Source organism: Populus trichocarpa, chromosome 14 (genome assembly GCF_000002775.5).
Source record: "Populus trichocarpa isolate Nisqually-1 chromosome 14, P.trichocarpa_v4.1, whole genome shotgun sequence".
Classification (NCBI taxonomy): Eukaryota; Viridiplantae; Streptophyta; class Magnoliopsida; order Malpighiales; family Salicaceae; genus Populus; species Populus trichocarpa.
The window spans coordinates 3596055-3616991 of NC_037298.2; the positions used below are offsets into that span (position 1 = coordinate 3596055).

Sequence of the window (20937 nt, forward strand, 5' to 3'; positions counted from 1 at the left end):
TCGAGGGACATTGATCGAGGGAATCTTTGAAAACCCAATTGAAAAAAAGATAATAAATGATGTAAACTTGAAATTAACGAAGTCATAAAGAAAACAAGAAAGATGGCCGCAAAATTTCCTGGAATGGACATCAAGAAGATGAAGTTTCCTAGATTATACTTGGGGGGCATATTGATAAGGACCCTCGAGGACAGTCTAGAGAGTGCATCAAACTTCTCTCCGTAGCCTCAGTTTACAGAGTCATCTGCTCGACTTCAGTAGCTCAAGAGTTTAGCAAATGAATACCTAACAGTGATGGTGCCTCCTGATTTTCTGCCATGGACGTGCATGAAGAAAATTTATTCAACCATCAATGGTTGTGTGTCTGGAGGGGGTCATCAATGAGAGAACGTAGTCTCTTATCTATTCTTAGCTCCCAACTTTTTTATTTTTCCTCAAAGCCATCAATAACTTTGCTAAGCTCATATCACTATTGGTTGGAAGGATCTTATCCGAATCATAACTTGAAATAGCACTGCTCCCAAATCATCCAGACAAGTACTGCTACAGCATTTTATTGAGAGCTGAAAAAAATTGAATTCTAAAATCCAAAGTAAGAGACGTGAAATGTAACAGATGGTCTGAACTCTTGAACAAAACCGATGTAATCAAGAAAAGACTTGCTTGATCTAGATTTTCGTGTTCCTGGTAAACCGCTTGAATGCTCCAATTTAAATGCCCCCTGTAAAATCCCAGAATCAGATTGAGAATAAAAGATCCCATGATTATGCAAATACTTCTCTCCAATCCGACAGTTTAATTGCTTCCCTTGTTAAAGTCAAAAAATGTCACTGTACTGCTCATGGTCATCAGAGCAATATCTGTGGTATAGAGGCTGGAGGGACTTGTATACCACTGGCTCCTTTGTTAAAGCTTCAATGCTTCTCTAGTATTTTCCTGCCATGTTTCTCTAGTATCCACAACAATCATGCTAGTTGCTTTAGTCATATATCGAGTTTTTGGATTTGGAATTTGGTGCCGTCGTTCAGTAGTAGGCTTGCACACAAAATATCGAGGGCTCCCCGATAGGCATGAAGGCAAAGCAGAATACCTTGGTTTGTTGATGACTCGAGCATTAGTCACAGGTAAAAGGTTGAGATCAAGCTTAGGATGTGGATGTGAACTTCTTGAGCTGTTGGGGGAAAATAGCAAGATACGGGTTTTGGTCTTTGGCCATGGAGATTCATGAAAGTAAATTTTAAGAGCATTAATGGGGCTTTTTTCTTCAAAATAGCAGTCTCCAAATTTATTTAGGAAATTGAACAATTAAAAAAAAAAAAAAAAGAGAGAAATTAACAAGGTCACACCAATCGCACTAGCATCATAAAATTGCGAATAAATTTTATTTTATTTTATTTTATTTTTTATAAATAAGTTAACAACTCATTCTTATCCTAATCTCCAATGATTTACTCTGAATATTAATAAACATTTAATCTGAGATAAGATTTTATCTAAAACTTGATAAAAAGATACTTTTATATGTATATAAAAAAATTATAAATTTAGTACTAACCCTTCTCCTGGTTACTTTGTAGGCATATAAATCTTTATTTCCTTTTATTTAGTAATATAATAGTAACCAGTTAAATGATACTAAATTTATTATTCACAACAAACAAATTCCAAAATATGACTTCAAGTCAAAAGTAAGACAAATAAACTCAAAATCGCACAAAAAAATCAAAATTTCTACAAAACTAAGGTGGAGGTCTCTGCTAACCTGGGTTCAATGACTGCTAACCGGGGCTGGGTGGAAACGGAACTGAACAGTCTGTCAAAAACATTAGCTGAGCCTCGCTTCTATTTGGTTCACACATAAGTGAACCCATAATTCATTCGCTTCCAACAGATGACCCAGCTGTAAAAAAGTTTACTGTTTACAGAAAGGCTAAATCATACAAAAACATAACGATTTCTACTCTGTTCTTTGAGCTACAACTGAGCGGCCATGGTATCAGAGGACAGAGCACAAGCCTCAAGATGATCGTCGATAATAATACCTGCAAAGACATCAGATGACATAAAATTGCTGGAACACACAACAAACGGTGGGGGGGAATACAGGTCTGTGTGAGAGAGGACATACACGTGGATCTTTATTCCAAAAACAGAAGCATATTTTCGTAGAAGACGTTCAACAGTATACCACTGTGAGCGATCTGTTCCATCTTGATAACCAATACGAGGCATGTGGATTGAGGCTACATGGAAAAGTCAGGAGATTATGTCAGATAATTCAAATATATATGAAAGAAACAAACAAGAGTAAGAACAAGCTAAGTTCACACAGCCAAAGGCAGTCCCTGAACGTGAACAATCTGAGAATTCTGAAATTTGAATCATTTTTAATGATAATAAAGAAGGTTCTTATGAATAAGAGGACTGCCTCTCTCATCATGTTGATTGTTGCTTACTACTGCTCATGCTCGTCCTGGTTGTGCTTTGCCTATGAAGTTGTTCTATGGACAATTGCATGCCAGCCTGCTAACTATATTTTCACATTGTTGGATGACTACAATAAATTCCAAACAAGAAAATCACTTCCATCTCTAAGCGTCAACTCTTCATAGCAAGCAAGCAGACCAACTATTTCAATTTTCATTGTTCTTTTTAAAGTTTGCCATTACGATGGAATACAACAGCATCAAAACAAACATTAGAAGAAACATACCTGAATTTTGAGCTGCAGCAAAAGACGCCTTGGACAGGCAAGCCTCCAAGTCAGGAATAGAGATCTCACTACGAGGCACTTTGCGCCTAGGATTATAAGATTGTACAACAGCCAAAGCAACCCACCGTGGAGTATCACCTTCCATGTTCTGCCCATCAGTATTCTCTGTGCAACAACAAACAGGTTAAATGAATTTTTTCAAAGCACTATCCATCAATAATCAATAAGGAGGGGGGGGGGGGGGTCACGGGGTTTATTATAGAAACCATTCACACCAGTATGTCAGACAGATCATCAGAACTTTCTGAAAGGAAAACAAGTTACACCAAATAGTGATCTCATTAACCTAGCTAAAGTTTTGCTCATGATCATTCATCAGAACATTAAAGAAAACCAGTCACTGGGAGCTATAAAATTAAATTCAAGTCATTAAGTTCAAACATGAAGTTATAAAAATAATCCATTTGAAGCAATCTTTTGCACATCAGGAAGAAGCATAGCAAGGAACTTTGAGACCACCAGGGTAAACTATTTGATAACTATATATATGTCATCTCAGCCAGCAGCTACCAGTTTCCATGATTAACAAATATTTACTAATCTCAACCACTCCACTCACAGCTAGAAGCAAAATTAATTAAATTTAATCACCATAAGCACAGATTGGATACTATATTTATAACAGGGAGTGGAGATGGAGAAGATCCCTCCCTGGTTAGGTACTACATTTTCATGTTTGAAATTGCAGATCTAGTCATCCTTTGTATTTGCTTTTTGCTCACTCACTACCTTTTCTTTTCCTTTTTAGTTCTAGAAGGATTGTTCTGCAAGGAACAAAAATATCGGTCACAATTAACATCAACCCCAGTAAGGAACATGAACTGAGGGCTGAAAGCGGGGTGGCAATGGGGATGGCAGTATGAGAACAAAATGAAAATGAAAAAAACTAAGAATGTTGTAGTGAATATGTTCGGTGATCCTGGAAGGTTACAACTGCCTCTCGTATCTATGCACATCACTTAAAATTTTTGAACCACCATTAATTATTGGAAAAGGCCAAATGGTAAAAATGCAGGAAGAGAGAACAATGAAAGCTGACCAATAATTTTTACAAGATGGACATCACCAAGATGAAGGTCCCTAAATTCAGAGGCTTGTTGATATGCAGCAGGGATACTTGAAGACAGTTTGGCCAGTGCATCGAACATTCCTCCATGGCCCCAATTTCCTGACTCATCTACACAACTGCCAAATTAATACCAGAATCAGGCTAAGAGAAAAACTGATGATTACCAAGCAATATTCACACCCTTGTAACTAGTGCATTCTTTTCCCGTGGAGTAGATGGAAGTTCAACTTAGAACATGCCAAAACAGGATATTAACAGTTGTAACCATCAATGAGATGATGTCTAACCGCAGACTGAATTTAAATTCCATGAATACAAATGACACATTTTCAAATTCCATCTAAGGGAGTGCGAGCTGATTCTTTGGCTTGGATAAGTCCACATAAAAACAACTCTTCCATAGCCAATGTGCTGATTCTTTGGCTTGGATAAGTCCACATAAAAACAACTCTTCCATAGCCAATGTCCCATTTGTAATTGCACCAACTACACGCTGCTTCAAATTGATCAGTTCTAATGTTAAGATTACTATCAAGTTGAAAAGAATGAGCAGAAAGGGATTGGTTTCGTGGTAAAACCTTACTTGTAACTGATAATGATTGGAAAAAATAGATGTTTGTAATTCTCAGAGTTTCAGATACCAAATCAGAGTAGGAAACCAAAGAAAGCAATTTCAAGAGTTTCAGAACAAAATTAGAAGTAAGAAACAAAAGAAAAGTATCCATAATCATCAATAAGTTGCATGCCACAACAATGAATAAGTAGACTGGAGGGATTTTCAGTATGTCTCCAAGGAATTACCTGAATATGACACTGGGCTCAGACGAGCAGAGCTTATCTGGATGTGTACAATCCCCAACAACAAAATGAACAAAACCTGAGTCTGACAATGCATCCCCATCTACAGGGTAGATGGGATCCCCAACAGATAATGAATGGTATCCAAGGGCCTCCCACTTTGACAACTTTTTCTCCTCTGCCTTTTTCTTTGCAGCCTCAAGATTAAGATACTTATTATCAGGCAAGTTCCTTCTATTTCCCAAATCCATAACCAGATTTTCATTTGATTGTGATGTTTCCTTGAATTTTTCAACCCATGATAGATATGATGCCTCATCAAGACCAGGATCATAGCTTGCAAGAGCAGATTCTCCTCCACTAACAAAATCAAGTCCTTTTTCTTGACCAATAGGATTGACCTCAAACTTTCTATCATCTTTGTCCAATATCTGGTCACATCGCAGAGCAATTACTTTCTGTGCCAAAGCTTTCAATTCTGAGGCATTTAATTCATTTGATTTTTCACTGTTGACCTCCGAAGGATCAAACCTATGTAACCCAAATATGATAGATCGCAAATCACCAGTTTCAATTCCTCCTGTTTCTTTTCTGTCCTCTTCCATGACATCATCTCCTACAACATCATGGCTAAGCTGCAATTTCCTCTTTGCTCTTTGCATAATAACCTACACTCGCACATTTTAAATTCAAAATGATAATATGAAAGGCATTATTAAACGTTAAAGGTTGAGTTATAAAACCTCACCTCCTCCACAGAATGCCTTGTAACTAAGTTTATTGACAGGACATGGTTCATTTGACCAATCCTGTGTGCTCGCTGCAAAGCCTGTTTGTCAACCTGAGGATTCCAATCTTGCTCATAGAATATAACCTGTTAATGAATGAGAGTTTATGAATGTTCAGAACACCATCTATAACTCCAACCAATTTTTTGAGAAATAATGGAGTCTACTTAGACAACCCATCACACTCTTTCAAGTTTTACCATATTATACTTAAAATTCTTTAGATGGAAATAAATATCACCATATCCAATCCATTCCATTGAAGTTGTTTTAATTAGAAGCAGATGCCACAAGTCTTGTAAAAACCTTCACTTCTTTCATAATCTTATATAGACCACTGAATTTATTAGCTATTAGAATCATATAGAACATTAGAAGTCAGTAAGAACCTTTCCAATTAAAGAAGCATCTACATGGAGAGCAAAACTTACGGTTCCATCATAAAGCATGAAAGAAATACGGTTATTAACAGAAAATGACAAATGGGAGCTTAAACTGTTACAAAAAGCCAAATCATGTCAGGAAAAGTATATGGATAAATAAAGAACAAAGTTTATCTCTCTTCGCCTCAGAAAATTGCATTTATAAATTTTCCTTGTCAAGGTCGGTATAGAAATGTCTATACATCTTCAAGTCCAGCAAGTTGTATCTGTTTATACTCAGGCAATTGCTGAGAAGTGAGAGAAAGTGAAAAACATGAGCTATTAGCATCAAATTAATTCATCTCAAATATGAGAATGGCTGGCGCACAACTGAATATGTATCATATATAAGTGACATGCACATAGCATATTTGTCTCAGAAAACACTGAACCGGCTCTACAGGAAAAAAGACCACCCACCAAAAACAGAAAACATGTTCTCAAGCAAGATGAATCAATGAAAATCCGTCTTTAAACACTGCAGGAAAAGCCTCCAAGTAGATTGCTGATTTGTTTTGGAACTTTATGTGTCACCATTTGTAAGGTTTATTTTCATTTTCCCTTGCCAGCAACTTTTAGCTGATAAAGTGTGCAGTTATTATTGTGATGCCAACTTTTTTCTTTGCTGGGCTTGTCAGAAATTTATTGTACCAAAGTTGGAGCCATTTATGCTTCTTTTTCTCTTTTATTTTGTACAATATCTTTTTGTTTCTCTCTCAACTTGAGGAACAGGTCAATGAGTTCATACGCCAGATGGTGATTTCTGAAAACTTCAAGAGATAACCCACCGTATCTGCAGCCACGAGATTCAAGCCAACTCCTCCAGCTCTTGTAGATATCATAAAAACAAAAGAGCTATTTTGATCAGATTCAGAACCAGACCTCCCTGACTGTCCACTAAAACTTCTTATTGCAGCAAAACGCTCCTCAGCTCGAACTGAACCATCAAGACGCTCATATGAATACTTTCGAAGCTCTAGAAAATCCTATATTACATGTCAATTATGTCATTAATAAATGTTCAAAATATACTGACATGCATAAACAAGCAGAGGCAATTACTTCAAATTCAAACATGTACCTGTAAAATGTCTAGTGTGTGAGTCATTTGAGCAAAGAGAAGCACACGATGTCCAGAATCATGTAGCTTCTCAAGTAGTTGGTCCAAAATTATAAGTTTCCCACTGGCCTGAACATGATGTCATAAGATATACAGAGATGACAGCAGATTTCAATTAGTGGAATCAGAGATCAAGATCAGAGGTTTGCACAGGAGCCGAAGGAATTAACAAAATCAGAGAGGAAGCACAAAACTTGCCTCTTTTAGAGTAGAAATTTTAGTTTTTTTTTTTTTCCCTTTATGCCTCTTCAATTCTTTGTTTTTCAAGCTATATAAATGTGCAACCACTCCAAACTAAGCAATCGTTAATATTTCACACAATGCAAAATTATTAGACAGCAAGGATACCTGAAGCTGAAGTCATAAAATCAAGAAGACAGAAGGGACAGCAACAAGTAGGTTTCAAATAGCGAGATCAGAGATGCCGTGCAGAAAGATTGCATCTTTCAAAGCAGAAAATTTAAGCAATTCTTTGTTTGCTTTTAGAGTTATGGGAACATAGTGAAATCATAGATGCAGCACAAGTACTTGCCTCTTTCAGAGTTATGGAAACGTTAGTGAGATCAGAGATATAGCATAAAGGACTGCCTATTTCAGACCAGAAATTTAAGCAATTCTTTGTTTGCTTTTAGAGTTATGGAAAAAAAAAAATCATTCAAACTCGGTTTTCATTACTTTTGATATATCAAACAGTTGCAAGATAACAAGACTACATGAAGTTCAAGTTAATTAATACAAAGAGACATCAGGGGGAAAGGAGTTTTTCATTATCAAAATTGGATATTCAGTATAAAGGTTTGCTTCTTCTATACCAGAAAGTTTACGTGAACACGGTTTTTTTGTTCCTGTTTGTTTCTTTGCTTTCAAAGTTATGGCTACACACAACTCATTCAGACTAGCATTTTTTATTTTGGAGATGAAAACAGGTGCTCATTAACATTTCATATACCACAAAACTAGTAGACGTAGAGGTTACCTTAACTAGGTGTTCACCCTCTTCATATGGCTCAGGCTCAATACCAGGAAAGAGGTAAGGGTGGCTGCATGCTTTTCTTAGTTGTATTACCTGGACCAAAGAGACAGAATTAATGGCTGAAACTAACAGAATATTCAAGTCAGAAAAAACATCGTTCTATTTCAATTAACTAGAGCAGAAAGGCAGTTTGGCGTGGCAAGTTCGCTACAATGCTCAAGTCCAAGATGGAGAAGCTAGTATACCATATTCTGCAGAGATTGATGATTGGAAGCTGAAGAAGACAGCGCAAGAAGTTTTGGAAGCTCCTTCCTCAATATTGAGGTATAAACTTTCTTTTGCAGGCTGACCAGTGGAGCCATCCTATCAAGACATATAAAAATTTTAGTCTTTTTAGGAGAGTTCCCATCATAAAACACCAGATGCTCAGTCTTCATAAGGTAAGACAACTTACACAGTAATCTCAGTCAATGATGGCAGCACTAGGTTTCCACATTCTATAAGCCTAGATTTTGTTCTTCGAAGCATGAAGGATTTCAATATACTTTTTAAAGTCTTGAACTGCCGCTTGACCTTTGTTGCATCATGATCTGTTCAAAAGCAACAGGTTTAACATTCTTGCAAGTATGGAAAACCTCAGCTTTTGTTGTATTCAAGAGAATCAACCCAAGATTCACAGCAGAAGCAGACAAAAAGAATTAAATAATAATTTTGAAGCTCATAAACCTTGAAGGAATTGAGAATAACCCTGAGTAATGCACATCAATTTTCTGCTTTTTTTCCGAATCTAAGGCCCATCCCAGATATAGATTTTAGCTGCAAGGTTTTGCCGTAAACTATTGACAGTTCCTTGAAAGAATATTGCAAATGTAACTTTCAGAAACACAGAGGAATGATCCAATACCAAGTCCAGATATTATCTCACTTTGTTTCAAAACTCAAACAATTTCTCTTTTGAAAACCATTAACTTGGGAGTTGGGTGTATCAGTACGTAGAGGACCTTAGCAGATCTGGGTCAATGTTCTATTCAGATGAATGATGATGTTACATTAGTCACTAACCTTTTGATAATGAACTGACTTGACCACGCATCATATACTATATACTTTTCAAGAAAAACTTTCAATCCATGATCTCCCTTCTGTAATATTTTAGAAACAATTTGGGGGGGGGGGGGGTTGATCCACTAAGATAAGAAGAGAGATTATGATACATTGAGGGGCCATCAAACCATGTGATCTCCTAAGAAGAATACCAATATCAAGGGAAAAAATGAGGATATAGAAAATTACAAGAATACAAAGCCTGGTTTCAGGAGAAAGTTGACACTTAAATACACACTTAGACCACGTAAAAGGATAAATGACCTGATGAAGCATCAGCAGCTTCCCTGAACGTGGAAAGGAACTGATCCAGGGTTCCAAACACTAAAGGCATACAAAAATGCATCAGAGCCCAAAGTTCAGTGAGATTATTCTGGATGGGTGTGCCAGTCATCAACAACCGTCTTGGCATGAGGAACTGGTCTATGAGAACATTATAAAGAACCTGTCCTTATTAAATTTTTGAAACAAAAAAAGAAACTCTTCAAGTCTAGCTCAAGAAGTATAAAAGGAGAGGCAAAGAAGCAATTTATAATATAAACATATTTTTTTGTTATGGCACCATGGTAGCATAAATAGCTTGAAACCATCACCACTATAGGAATTTATGTTCACGTTTATGAGAAGACACTGTGTGATAGCTTGAACATACGCTCTTAGGATTTTTAAGTCTTTGAGCTTCATCTACTATAGCATAGTGCCATGGAATCTGTGACAAAAATTCTTGATCCACTAATGCAATGTCATATGTTGTCAATAGCACATCAAAAGGCAACAATGATACCTGTAAACAGCCAACATATCAATTTAGATTTTAAAGAACTTCAAACTAGAACCCAGACACATGAAAAAAATATAAGGAACAGGATAAAGTAACAAATTATATCATTCCAGTTAGTAAATATGCATTACAAGATTCCAAACTCACGTTGGATGATGAAGGACTCTCTTTCACATGTTCATGTATTGTCTTGCGCAAACTGCGCTGGTGTTCTTTCTCACCGACATACCTAAGGACTTTCAGTTTGGGGGTGAATTTGTCTATCTCTGACACCCATCCATCTGTCACACTTAAAGGGCACAACACCACTGCATATAAATGGATAACAAGCAAAATTGTGAATCAAAGTCACTACCAGAATAGATACCCTAAAGTCTTCGAAGTCAAACGAAAGGCTTTCTTAACTCACAATATGGTCCAGGTGACTTCTGATGAACCTTCAAATAACTTAAGAAAGAGATGGCTTGCAAGGTCTTCCCTAATCCCATCTGCCAGCAAATATCTTCAATTCAAAACATAATGAACAGAATCACACTGCCATTGCTATTATCATGCTCATCTGTTCTACTTGACTGAATAATGAGGCACGTGAAGATTACTAAAAGTAATGAGAAAAATAAGGACTTCTTTAACCATTGTGTCAGTGATGAGAACGACAAAACTCCATCAGGGTTTCAGCTGTAAATTTAATTACTTCACAAACCCAACAAGATGTTACAATATGTTATGAGTAAATTCAGTTATAAGAGATGCAACAATCAATTATCCAATACCAAGCCAGTTGCAAAATTCTAAGAGTAAATAATACAGTCCCCCTAAGATCTGGCACAAGTAAACTTTCGAAAAAATCAAAAAAGAAGGACATGGAATAACTACAGGGAGATTTATCTGAAGCTTTAATTGACAATTGAAAGCTAGATGTTTTACTTGAAAAGTTTTGAGTTTCGCAGGTCTGTGTGATTACCTAAAGGGCCAGGCCATACTCAAATGAAAAAAATAATGATGGTCACAAATAATCTCTATATTACTTGATTTTCACATGTTTAAAAGTAAATATCAGGTATCAAGATAAATTTAAGACAATTTCAGGTTTCCTTCAATATAAAGGCTTGAAAACCATTCAAGTCCTCAAGCTATGTACCTCATCTCCTGCAAATACAATACCAATTCAAGAGTCACTCTAATGCGCGTTAAAAATAAAACAGCATATAATTAAAGTGAAACCCTAGACTCCTTTTCAAATTCACAAAATTGAATATATCAAATCAGACACCAAGCAATACTGGAAAACCCTGATTTCTTGTATTCTTGAGATTTTCAATTAGATTTTATCAGATTAAAAAATAGAAGTGAAAAAATAAAATCCTACCGAGGATAACATTAACACCGAGGTGATATCTCTGTATAAGCCACGAGATGCCTTCAAGTTGGTGAGGTTTCAGCGTCGCCGTGACGCCGATTTCTGTGGCGTCAAAAGGCGAAGTTGCATAACCGCTTTCTCCGTGTGATTTCGATTCGATGATCATTGTGGCTGCCGCGAGCCTCTGCTCATAATTCATCCCTCTCGGTCTCTTTGAGAGTAGCCGTTGTATATCGAAGACAGGCTTGAAGGGGACGCGAGGGAAATAAAAAAAAGCCGGTTTGGTTACGTAATGACGGTTCTAGCCTTATGAGTAAGCATAAGTTCGTGGGGTTATTCTTGGGATTTTGCGCGGCGTGTATATGGATCGTGAGTCTGCGTGCGTGTCAAGCTAAAGCCAAATAGTGACTGCATCTAGGAAACTTTTCTCTAGTATGTGAAATTTTTGTTTAAAGGACAATGAAATATGACAGTTGTCAGGTTTTGATTTGAAGATTGATTGGGAAATTTTTGGATTATTTGTTTATTAAGTTAATTTTGATCAGTTAATTTTATTAGAAATTGATATTTTAAAAAAATATTATGAGTCTGTTTGATAAAAAGAATAGTTTTTATGTTTTGAAAAAAACACAAATAATATGTTGGTAGTGTTAAAAAAAAGTTCCCGGTCACGGTCAATATTGTCACTCACGTTAATATCATCAATAAAAAAATTCTTAGATTTGTTATTTAGAAACTTGTTCATAAATATTATAATGAAAGGAATATAAAAATTTGTTGCTAGGTATTTGACCAAATAATACCGTTTAGTTCCTATATAACCTATTAGTAAAATACCCCTATAGAGGGATAAGGCTAAACAAAATGAAAAAGGTTTTTTTATTAGATGAAAAATGAAAACTATATCAATAAATAAATGAGCCTTGGTTAATAAGACAATAAAATTAAGACTTTAATGTTGTTTTATTGTCCATATTAATAATAGCATGTATATAATAATTTAGTTTGTATCATTTAAATTACTACTTGTTTTTTAGTGATGTATTATAAATAATATTTTTAACAATAGTTTTAACTAAACATGTAATTTATCTAACTAAAGAATAATTAAAAAAAAATTAATTTTTTTTTAAATCATGATCGTAAAAATTAATACAATATCAAACATGCACTAACTCGTTTGGGTTTAGTTGGAACAACTAAATTACTAAAAAAATGATCATGATGAATCCGAAATAATATTTTATCCCATTCAATTAGAAATTTGACTCAGATCAAACTTTTTCATACTAGAATTTTCAAATTAGGACATATTAATAACTCTACAAGATATAAAGAATTCGAAGTTTAATAATCGGTAACAGCAATTTATCAAGACCAACCGAGTTCATATTTATTTTTCAAATCGGCTATTTTATCAACTTTAAGCTACTTCATGCCTTTCCAAATGATTGGAAAAGGATTTGCTCTGTCATAATTTATCCCATTTTTTATTGAGTAAAATTTGAGTCGAATTTACTTGGTACATGTAAATAATAAAATAGATAATTTTCAGCAAGGTTAATGAAACTTATTTTAATTGATTTTTATATTAATTTTTATTTTTATTTTTTTATTGTTATTTTTTTTCTCAATTGAATTTTTTTATCTATCAAATTTGGATTCTATTTTTTTTTTAATAATTTATAAATTTGATTATTTTTTAATTTCATCATCTTTCAATTTTTTCTATTTATTATATCTGGTCTCTTTGATTGCTATTTGTTTTATTTAAAATAATTTATAAGATTTTTTTTTTAATTTCATCACCCTTTAGCTTTTTTACCTATTAGATTTAGTCAATATTCTTTTAATAAACTTAACAAAAAAATTAAAACATTAATAAATTATTTTTCCAGCTCATTTTCTAAAATATAACCAAATATTAAAAAAATATCTTTTAATTTATTTTTTATGATGTTATCAAATATCAAAAAATAATTTAATTTTCATAAATTCACCTCTCATGAAAAATTAATTTTTAAAAATAAATTATTTTCTAGCAAACAAACCGGTGTAAAACTAAAAATTACGAATTACTCTTTTTATGATCCCTTGTGAGTACAATAAAAAAAAAAAAAAAAGACTAGTTACAGCATAGGTATTTCATAAAAATTCTTGTATCGAGATTATGTAATTTTAATTATTTATTAATGATTTTATTTGCTAGTATTAAACTTCTAAGATACCAGTTTCTTGTTGATTTTTTAATATATATTTTTTTGCACTGTAAACATAAATCATTTACCATTCATCATCCAACATTTTCATTAAGTAATACTCTAAGCTTTCCCACGCCTGTACTCTTATATATTATAATTATAATTATAATAATATAATAATAATAACATATACTAAAATATTCTGACCTATCTTTTTTTTTTCTTTTTTTTTCTTTTTTTGCTATTTTTATTTAATTTTTTTGTTTTTTTCTTTGTGTTTTTTTCTTTTAATAATTTTTTTTTAATTTAGTTTGTTAATGTTTTTTTTATTTAGTTATCAGAGTTTCATGACACGGATCCTGAATTTAACTGGTTAACCCAGAATTTTTTTTAATTAATTTTTTTCATTTAGTTTAGTTTGTTAATGTTAAATTTCTTTCTATTTAATTATCAGGCTTTCATGACACGTATCCCGAGCTTGACGGGTTAACCTGGTTTGATGGTTTAACCTAGTTAACCCGTTAATTTGTTTTTTCTATTTAGTTATCAAACTTTCATGACGTGAATCTCAGGTTTGACGGGTTAACCTGGGTTGAAAGGTTAACCCAGTTAATTCAAAAAAAATTTCTTTTTCTTCATTAGTTTTTTTTTCTTCATGTTGATTTTTTTCTTTGTTTTTTTCTTTTTCATTAATCTATTTAATTATCATACTTTTATGACACGACCTTGTAGCCAGACCCTCATCCAAGGCTATTAGGTCTGGTGTTGCAGCCAAATTCACTTAAACTTAGGTCATGCAAGTTTAATGTTATTATTAATATTATAAATATTATTTTTGGGTCAGGTGTTGCAGTCAAATCCAAGACTCTTGGATATAACTTTATAGAAATACGTAACATTTTTAAATCTTAAATTTTTTTTATATAAAAAAAATTTATCCGCGGCATCGCGCGGGTCATATAACTATTATCATACTAGAACGAGAGCTTGAATTCAAACACAGCTTAAAAAGCTAAAAATGCAAAAATCTAATTCCTTTAAATCTCTAAAAAAGTTTTTTTAAAAAACAGAGGAATTATATCTAATAGCCATCGAGTTCAGTTGGGCAATCCTTTTGAGAAGATGGAGGGGTACCAATGTTTCTGAAAGGAGTGGATCAGTAAAAAGCCTAATTTTCCTACCATTTGCATCCAAAGCACGAAACATTCCAAGCCGAGAATCCACTGGTGTCTAGCCAATAAAAAAGTGCGGTATTTCCAGCTTCAGAAACACGGTCGAATAATATTCAAATCAAAGTTTGCTCGGAAGCCCATGCACAACATATTCTGAATGTTTTTAAATCGGTAGTGTCCAACAAGGGCTCAAGTTGAAGATGCGCTCATCAGATTCCACAATAGACGGCTAAAGCAGAGGATGCTCCCTTTCTTGTCGTTGTCTGGGCAGCATCATGCCAACAACACCAGAGAGTATCAAACTCCTCATCATTATCTTTGTTAGTGCCTTAATCGAGTATTCTTCTTAGCACAAATGAGCTCAAACCACTAGGAAATTACTATAGTTGCCATTATCGTAGCCAAGCACTTCGGAATTCTAAGCACCACAAAGCAACTTGGAGCCTATGACCCATGAGTTTATTAATTTTTATTTCCCCTGTTAGACCCTCCAAGCTCGTCAAAACAGAGCAAGGGAAAATAACGAAGTGGAGGATAACATAAAGGACTCATGCCATTGCGGTTTTTACTTTTTATATCTAGATAGATGCTCTAAGAATAAGTTAAAAAAACAGAAAAAAAAAAATTATATAAACAAGACACTGTGTCTGCCATTCAGTGTCGTGTCCTCCATCATGGCCCCACCAACAAACCATTAACATATTGGAAGATCGACCTTAAACCATGCAAACTTCATGACTGGCAAATCCTATATATATTCGAACCCCGTGACAACTTAATCATCACACACCTTCGAGAAAAAAAAAATAACGTATCTCACTCGCTTCCAAAAATCCTTGGCTCAAAGAAACAACAATGCAAGCAAGACCATACCATACAGCTCCCACGAGTTTCCCTTCACCGAGTAAACTCCCTCGATTTCATCGAACTCCATCGCCGGCTAAGATTAAAATACCTAGAGTCATATCCATTTCCACCCCGGATACCGCTGATCATGCCTCAAGCCGTACATCCCTGGATACTATAGATGATCATGTGGCTGCTTTTTGGGACTACCAATTCTTATTCGTGTCACAAAGATCAGAGACAACCGAGGCAGTAACGCTTCGAGTTGTTGATGGAGCAATCCCATCTAATTTTCCATCCGGCACGTATTATCTAACCGGTCCAGGGCTATTTACAGATGATCATGGCTCCACGGTGCATCCTTTGGATGGTCACGGATACCTTAGGGCATTTAATATTGATGGAGTCAGTAGAGAGGTCAAGTTCATGGCTAGGTACGTAAAAACAGAGGCTCAAGTCGAGGAACACGATCCAGAGACTAACACGTGGCGGTTTACATATCGTGGTCCGTTTTCTGTGTTAAAAGGAGGCAAGAGACTTGGTAATACCAAGGTGATGAAAAATGTCGCAAATACTAGTGTGTTGAGGTGGGGTGGTAAGCTATTGTGTTTGTGGGAAGGTGGGGATCCTTATGAGATTGAACTAGGAACGTTGGATACTACTGGGAGGTTTGATATGATCAACGGACGTGATTCATCGATGGATAATAGAAGTAATGGTGGGGATACATGGGATATAGCAGCTGGATTATTGAAGCCAATTTTACATGGTACGTGTTTTTGCTCTCGGCAAGTTGATTAATATTTAATTTTGATCAAAGAAAATAATCATCATTTATACACTAAATTAGAAGGTGTTTCCATCAATATTATTCTTTTATATAAAAGAGGGAGTAAAATGATTATTCTCATCACAAAAAAGAAAAAGAAAAAGAAAAAGACTCGAAAAGAAAATTCTAATTGATTTTTTTTTAACTGGTTCATAGTAAAATAATTAAAAAAAAATTTTATTTCTAAACATATCGCATTTTTTTTATAAAAGGTGCAAACATGTAATTAACACTCTACATAGCTTTTAATTTTATTTTATTCACTAGCTTACTTGATTTGGTGAAATAGTCTTAATTCCACTTGACAAAATAGCTTCCAAAATCATTAAGTAAAAAATGGTGCGAACCTTTTAAACTCAAATTGAGCTAAATGGTTAAAAATCGAAATATGGTTAAAAATCCTTGAATTTTTAAGGAACTAAAAAGCAGTCCCTTTGATTGAAAACGCCCCGTATTAATCTCTACATTTCAATACTCAGTTCCTCTTTTGTTTAGTTACCAAGAATATGTTGATTTAACGCTTCGGATATAATTGAAAAAGTAATAGATCTGTTAATAAATTAATTATTAAACTTGGTAAAATATTTTTTTAAAAAAACAATTTATTATTTTTAAAAATAAAACACACTTTTAAAACATAAATGAAAATAAAAATTACCACGCTATGAAACACCCACTAAAAATACAGTAACTAATTTTATTTTTTTAAAAAAACACATGAATTAAATTATATTTTATTTAATAATTCTCAACTCAACAGACCTTCTGAGATGCATCCACTTAGAGACCTGACATAGAAATCATCTTCTTATAATAAATTTAAAATTATTTATAAGAAATCTAGAAGACAGGTTGGTACAGTATGGATTATTGGATTTTGTGATTAATAATTAAGACTTAAGAGAGTGTTTTACACGAATTCTAATTTTATTTCTAGATATTTTTTAAAAATATTTTTTTATTTAAAAAATATTGAATTAATATTTTTTAAAATGATTTTAATTTATTAATGTTAAAACTAGAAAAAAATAAGAAATGTTTTTTTTGAAAAAACACCGTATAACACATTGATTGTCAAACATCCTCGTAAATATATTCTCTGATTCTTAAATTCCAAAGGCATGCAACAAATCCTTGCCGAACGAGTCACAGTTACCAATGCCTCGGACGTTCCAAGAAACCATGTTTCAGATAAAAACATAAATACAGGGAAAATTACTCTGTCTATTCTTGCGTAGTAGGTCAGTTTTCGTTGAGATTCAGTCTTTGATATATATATGTTTAAAGATTTAATTAATTCTTATATTTTATATTATTCCGTAATTATAATAGATATTTTCATGTAACTTAGTAAAAACGAGAAAACTACAATTTGAGCGTTCAGTCTTTAGAATAAAGAGACAAGAAATTAACCGACAGCATGTAGTTTATTCTCAGTAATATTCAGGGTGGCTGAAGGATATAGGAAGATTCGGGGTGAGCATTAACTGAATTATGAATATTTTATAAACTTCACATGAAATTAACCAAATCAAATTGTTTGCTTTTTTGTTTTGATAGTTTTGATTAATTTTTTTTAAAAAAATCAGTTTAATTTTAAAAAAATATGATTTTAACCACGTTGTCAAATACTATCTAATATAAACTATGGATACATTAGGGTGGCTAAAGATTTTATTGATAGATTAAAGGAAATTGCAGAGGGTTAAATATTAATGTTTGCGTGTTTGCTGACTATAGGAGTGTTTTTCTCTTCTTCTGAAAAATGACTTGCACAGGAGTGTTTAAAATGCCACCGAAGAGATTGTTGTCCCATTATAAGCTCGATGCTAAAAGGAACAGACTGATCACTGCTTCATGCAATGCCGAGGACATGCTACTGCCCCGCAGTAATTTTACTTTTTATGGTAAATAATGTTGAGAATGGCAGTGATTTTATGCTTAGAAATAAGAATCTCATCTAGTGATTGTTGATTAACAATTTGTCCTTTCCAGAATATGATGAAAATTTCAAGTTGTTGCAGAGACAAGAATTCAACATTCCCGATCATTTGATGATCCATGACTGGGCATTTACAGATACTCATTACATATTATTCGCCAACCGCATTAAGCTTGATGTCATCGGTAATTATCTGCGTGCAAAGAACATTTATGTTATCTTGTCTGATCTTAAATTATACAATGGAAACAATTAATATTATAGTGTTAGATCGGGGATTGATTTGGAAAAGGGTTTGGGTCATTAAATCTTCAAGTCAATCATTATAGTTAAAATAATGCTGTTTTTTTTTTCCATGTGCTGTCTTAAAGAATTGCTATGGCACAAGTGACTAGAGATCACAATAGCGTTAAATTTGGATTTTGTAGGCGGATACCATTAATTACTTAGCAATACATAACCTGGATATTGCAGGATCAATGACTGCTATTTGTGGACTATCTCCGATGATATCAGCTTTGTCAGTGAATCCTAGCAAGTCTACCTCTCCCATCTACTTGCTTCCTCGATTTCCTGAGAAATCACCCAGCAATAGAAACTGGAGAGTGCCAGTGGAAGCACCTTCAACAATGTGGCTACTACATGTTGGCAATGCTTATGAGGCCAAAGATGTCCATGGAAATTTGCAAATTCAAATACATGCTAGCATTTGCTCCTACCAATGGTTCAATTTCCAAAAACTATTTGGTGGGTGGTTTTTGAGCACTTATTACTTAAGATTATCTCGGAAGTAAAGAGAAATCAGCGTAGTTTTTTGAAGTTAAAGCATTTTGATGTTTCAAGTAAGAATCTAGATAACTCTTGACAGAAACTGTGATATCTTTGCAATTGGACAGGATATAATTGGAAAAATGCTAAGCTAGACCCTTCTGTTATGAACGTGAAGGAAGGTGGGGATGAGCTACTGCCCCATCTTGTTCAGGTACTCTTCTCTCTCTGTGAATAAATCTGTAAGGGATTGAAATGCTTTAGTTTCATGCACGAGGGAAAAAAGAACAAGATGCAGAGCCAAGATGATTTTTCTCTACAAAGATGGTGAAAATTGTGAATTTCAAATTTTTATGATCAACCACAATTGTGGAGCTATCCTCTACCTAAGATATTGATTTATATGTAATGTAGGTTTCTATAAATTTGGATGCTGATGGGACCTGTCAAGAAAGCAGCGTGGAACCCTTGAATCAGTGGAGCAAGCCAGCAGATTTTCCTGTCATAAATCCTGACTTCTCTGGTAATAAAAACAAATATGTTTATGCAGCAAGTTCTTCAGGCTCACGCCAAACATTGCCGCATTTCCCTTTCGATATGGTGGTGAAGCTAAACTTGTTAGACAAATCTATCCATACATGGACCGTTGGTGCGAGGAGATTTATCGGGGAGCCTATATTTGTTCCAAAAGGAAGGGAAGAAGACGATGGATATCTTCTGGTAGTGGAGGTGAGAAATCAATCCGCACTCTAGAGTCTTTTTCCGATGTTCTTCCGCAGCATTACTGAAAAAAAAAATGAAATACGAGATTTTTGCATGTGTTTTAATGCAACTTTGCTGCACATTCTTGCTGTTTTGCAGTATGCAGTTGCAATACAAAGGTGCTATCTTGTAATTTTGAATCCAAAGAGGATAGGGAAAGCTGATGCACTTGTAGCAAGATTAGAGGTCCCCAGGCATTTAAATTTTCCACTTGGTTTCCATGGTTTTTGGGCCAACGGTTCTTAATCCAATCAGTTAAAAATGCTATATTCTGAGATCATCATTTTAATCAATATAGCTGTGATATTCATTCCTACAGACCTGGTAGATTCCTGGTTAAGCAAATGTAGATGAAATCAAACATAATAGAAGATGTTAGTACATCAAATATCTGTGTTTTTTGGATTTTAAAGTTTAAATGAAAGTGATTCATCCCAAGTATGTGAATCTTGAATAATTTTTTATTTTTTATTTTTTAAAATTTCACGAAGTTGATTTGGCTAAATCAACTGGATAAATTTAATTTGATCAGATTAGATCAATTTCAAATAAACACTTTATATTATCAAATAACATGCCAAATCATTAAATATCAAAAAACTATCTTAATTCAATAGTTTAAATTTTCAGGTGAGGTCTCAAGATATAATTTATATTATTTTTTAACATACCTCCTGAAATGAAAGCTCTTTGAACTTGAAACTTGCACAGACTTACACTACTTTGTGCTTAATTTTTTATCATATAAATATCGATAATGAGATTTGAACTCGTGTCATCAAGACTCTGATACCATGTTAAAAAATCAATTCAACCTAAAAGCTTAATACCTGATTGATCCTGCTAGTAGTCATATGCTTGTCTCAAAAATTAAGCCATGCATGTGTAAGTATGAATTAATTCTGACTGTGAAACTGCGAATGACTCACTAAATCAATTATAGTTTGTTTGATGATATTTGCTACTCGGATAATCATACTAATTCTAGAACTAATATGTGCAACAGACCCCGACTTCTGGAAGGGACACATTTATTAGATAAAAAATTTACGCGGGCTTTGTCTGTTACTTTAATGTCATGTCAAAGAATCATCTCAACTCAATAATTTAAGTTTTCAGATGAAATTCAAAATATAATTTATATTATTCTCTATCATTAAACACATCAGATTTAATAAAATGTGGCAAAGTTACCTGCACCTCTTAAAAGGAATTTCTATATGGATTTA

The 20937-nt window shown here is 33.9% G+C and overlaps 2 protein-coding genes across 7 annotated transcripts; one reads left to right on the top strand and one right to left on the bottom strand.

The window, feature by feature from the left end:
• Window positions 1-525: 525 nt before the first annotated feature.
• On the bottom strand, window positions 526-11442 carry LOC18105149 (probable helicase CHR10). Of its 6 annotated transcripts, none has more exons than XR_008057273.1 (17): window positions 11198-11440; window positions 10238-10316; window positions 9976-10136; window positions 9700-9831; window positions 9312-9492; window positions 8398-8533; window positions 8189-8306; window positions 7947-8036; window positions 6932-7039; window positions 6639-6836; window positions 5389-5514; window positions 4644-5308; window positions 3813-3958; window positions 2714-2878; window positions 2129-2243; window positions 1763-2042; window positions 526-721 (listed from the first exon to the last, which is right to left on the bottom strand). XR_008057273.1 is itself a non-coding variant. In XM_024585112.2 (17 exons), exons 1-17 carry the CDS (start codon window positions 11385-11387, stop codon window positions 2018-2020), a joined length of 2643 nt encoding a protein of 880 aa, XP_024440880.1. In that variant the 5' UTR covers window positions 11388-11441; the 3' UTR covers window positions 1619-2017. The 6 variants fall into 6 exon arrangements, 4 of the variants coding, with proteins under 4 accessions (XP_024440880.1, XP_024440882.1, XP_024440885.1 ...); XM_024585112.2 differs by lacking the exon at window positions 526-721 and adding an exon at window positions 10970-10977 and having other exon boundaries at window positions 1619-2042; window positions 11198-11441; XM_024585114.2 differs by lacking the exon at window positions 526-721 and having other exon boundaries at window positions 1619-2042.
• A 3879-nt stretch (window positions 11443-15321) lies between these two features.
• Window positions 15322-20146, top strand: LOC18105151 (carotenoid cleavage dioxygenase 7, chloroplastic). Its single transcript, XM_024584792.2, has 7 exons — window positions 15322-16176; window positions 18015-18143; window positions 18232-18363; window positions 18653-18925; window positions 19075-19160; window positions 19361-19675; window positions 19808-20146. Exons 1-7 carry the CDS (start codon window positions 15417-15419, stop codon window positions 19952-19954), a joined length of 1842 nt encoding a protein of 613 aa, XP_024440560.2. The 5' UTR covers window positions 15322-15416; the 3' UTR covers window positions 19955-20146.
• The last annotated feature ends 791 nt before the right edge of the window (window positions 20147-20937 follow it).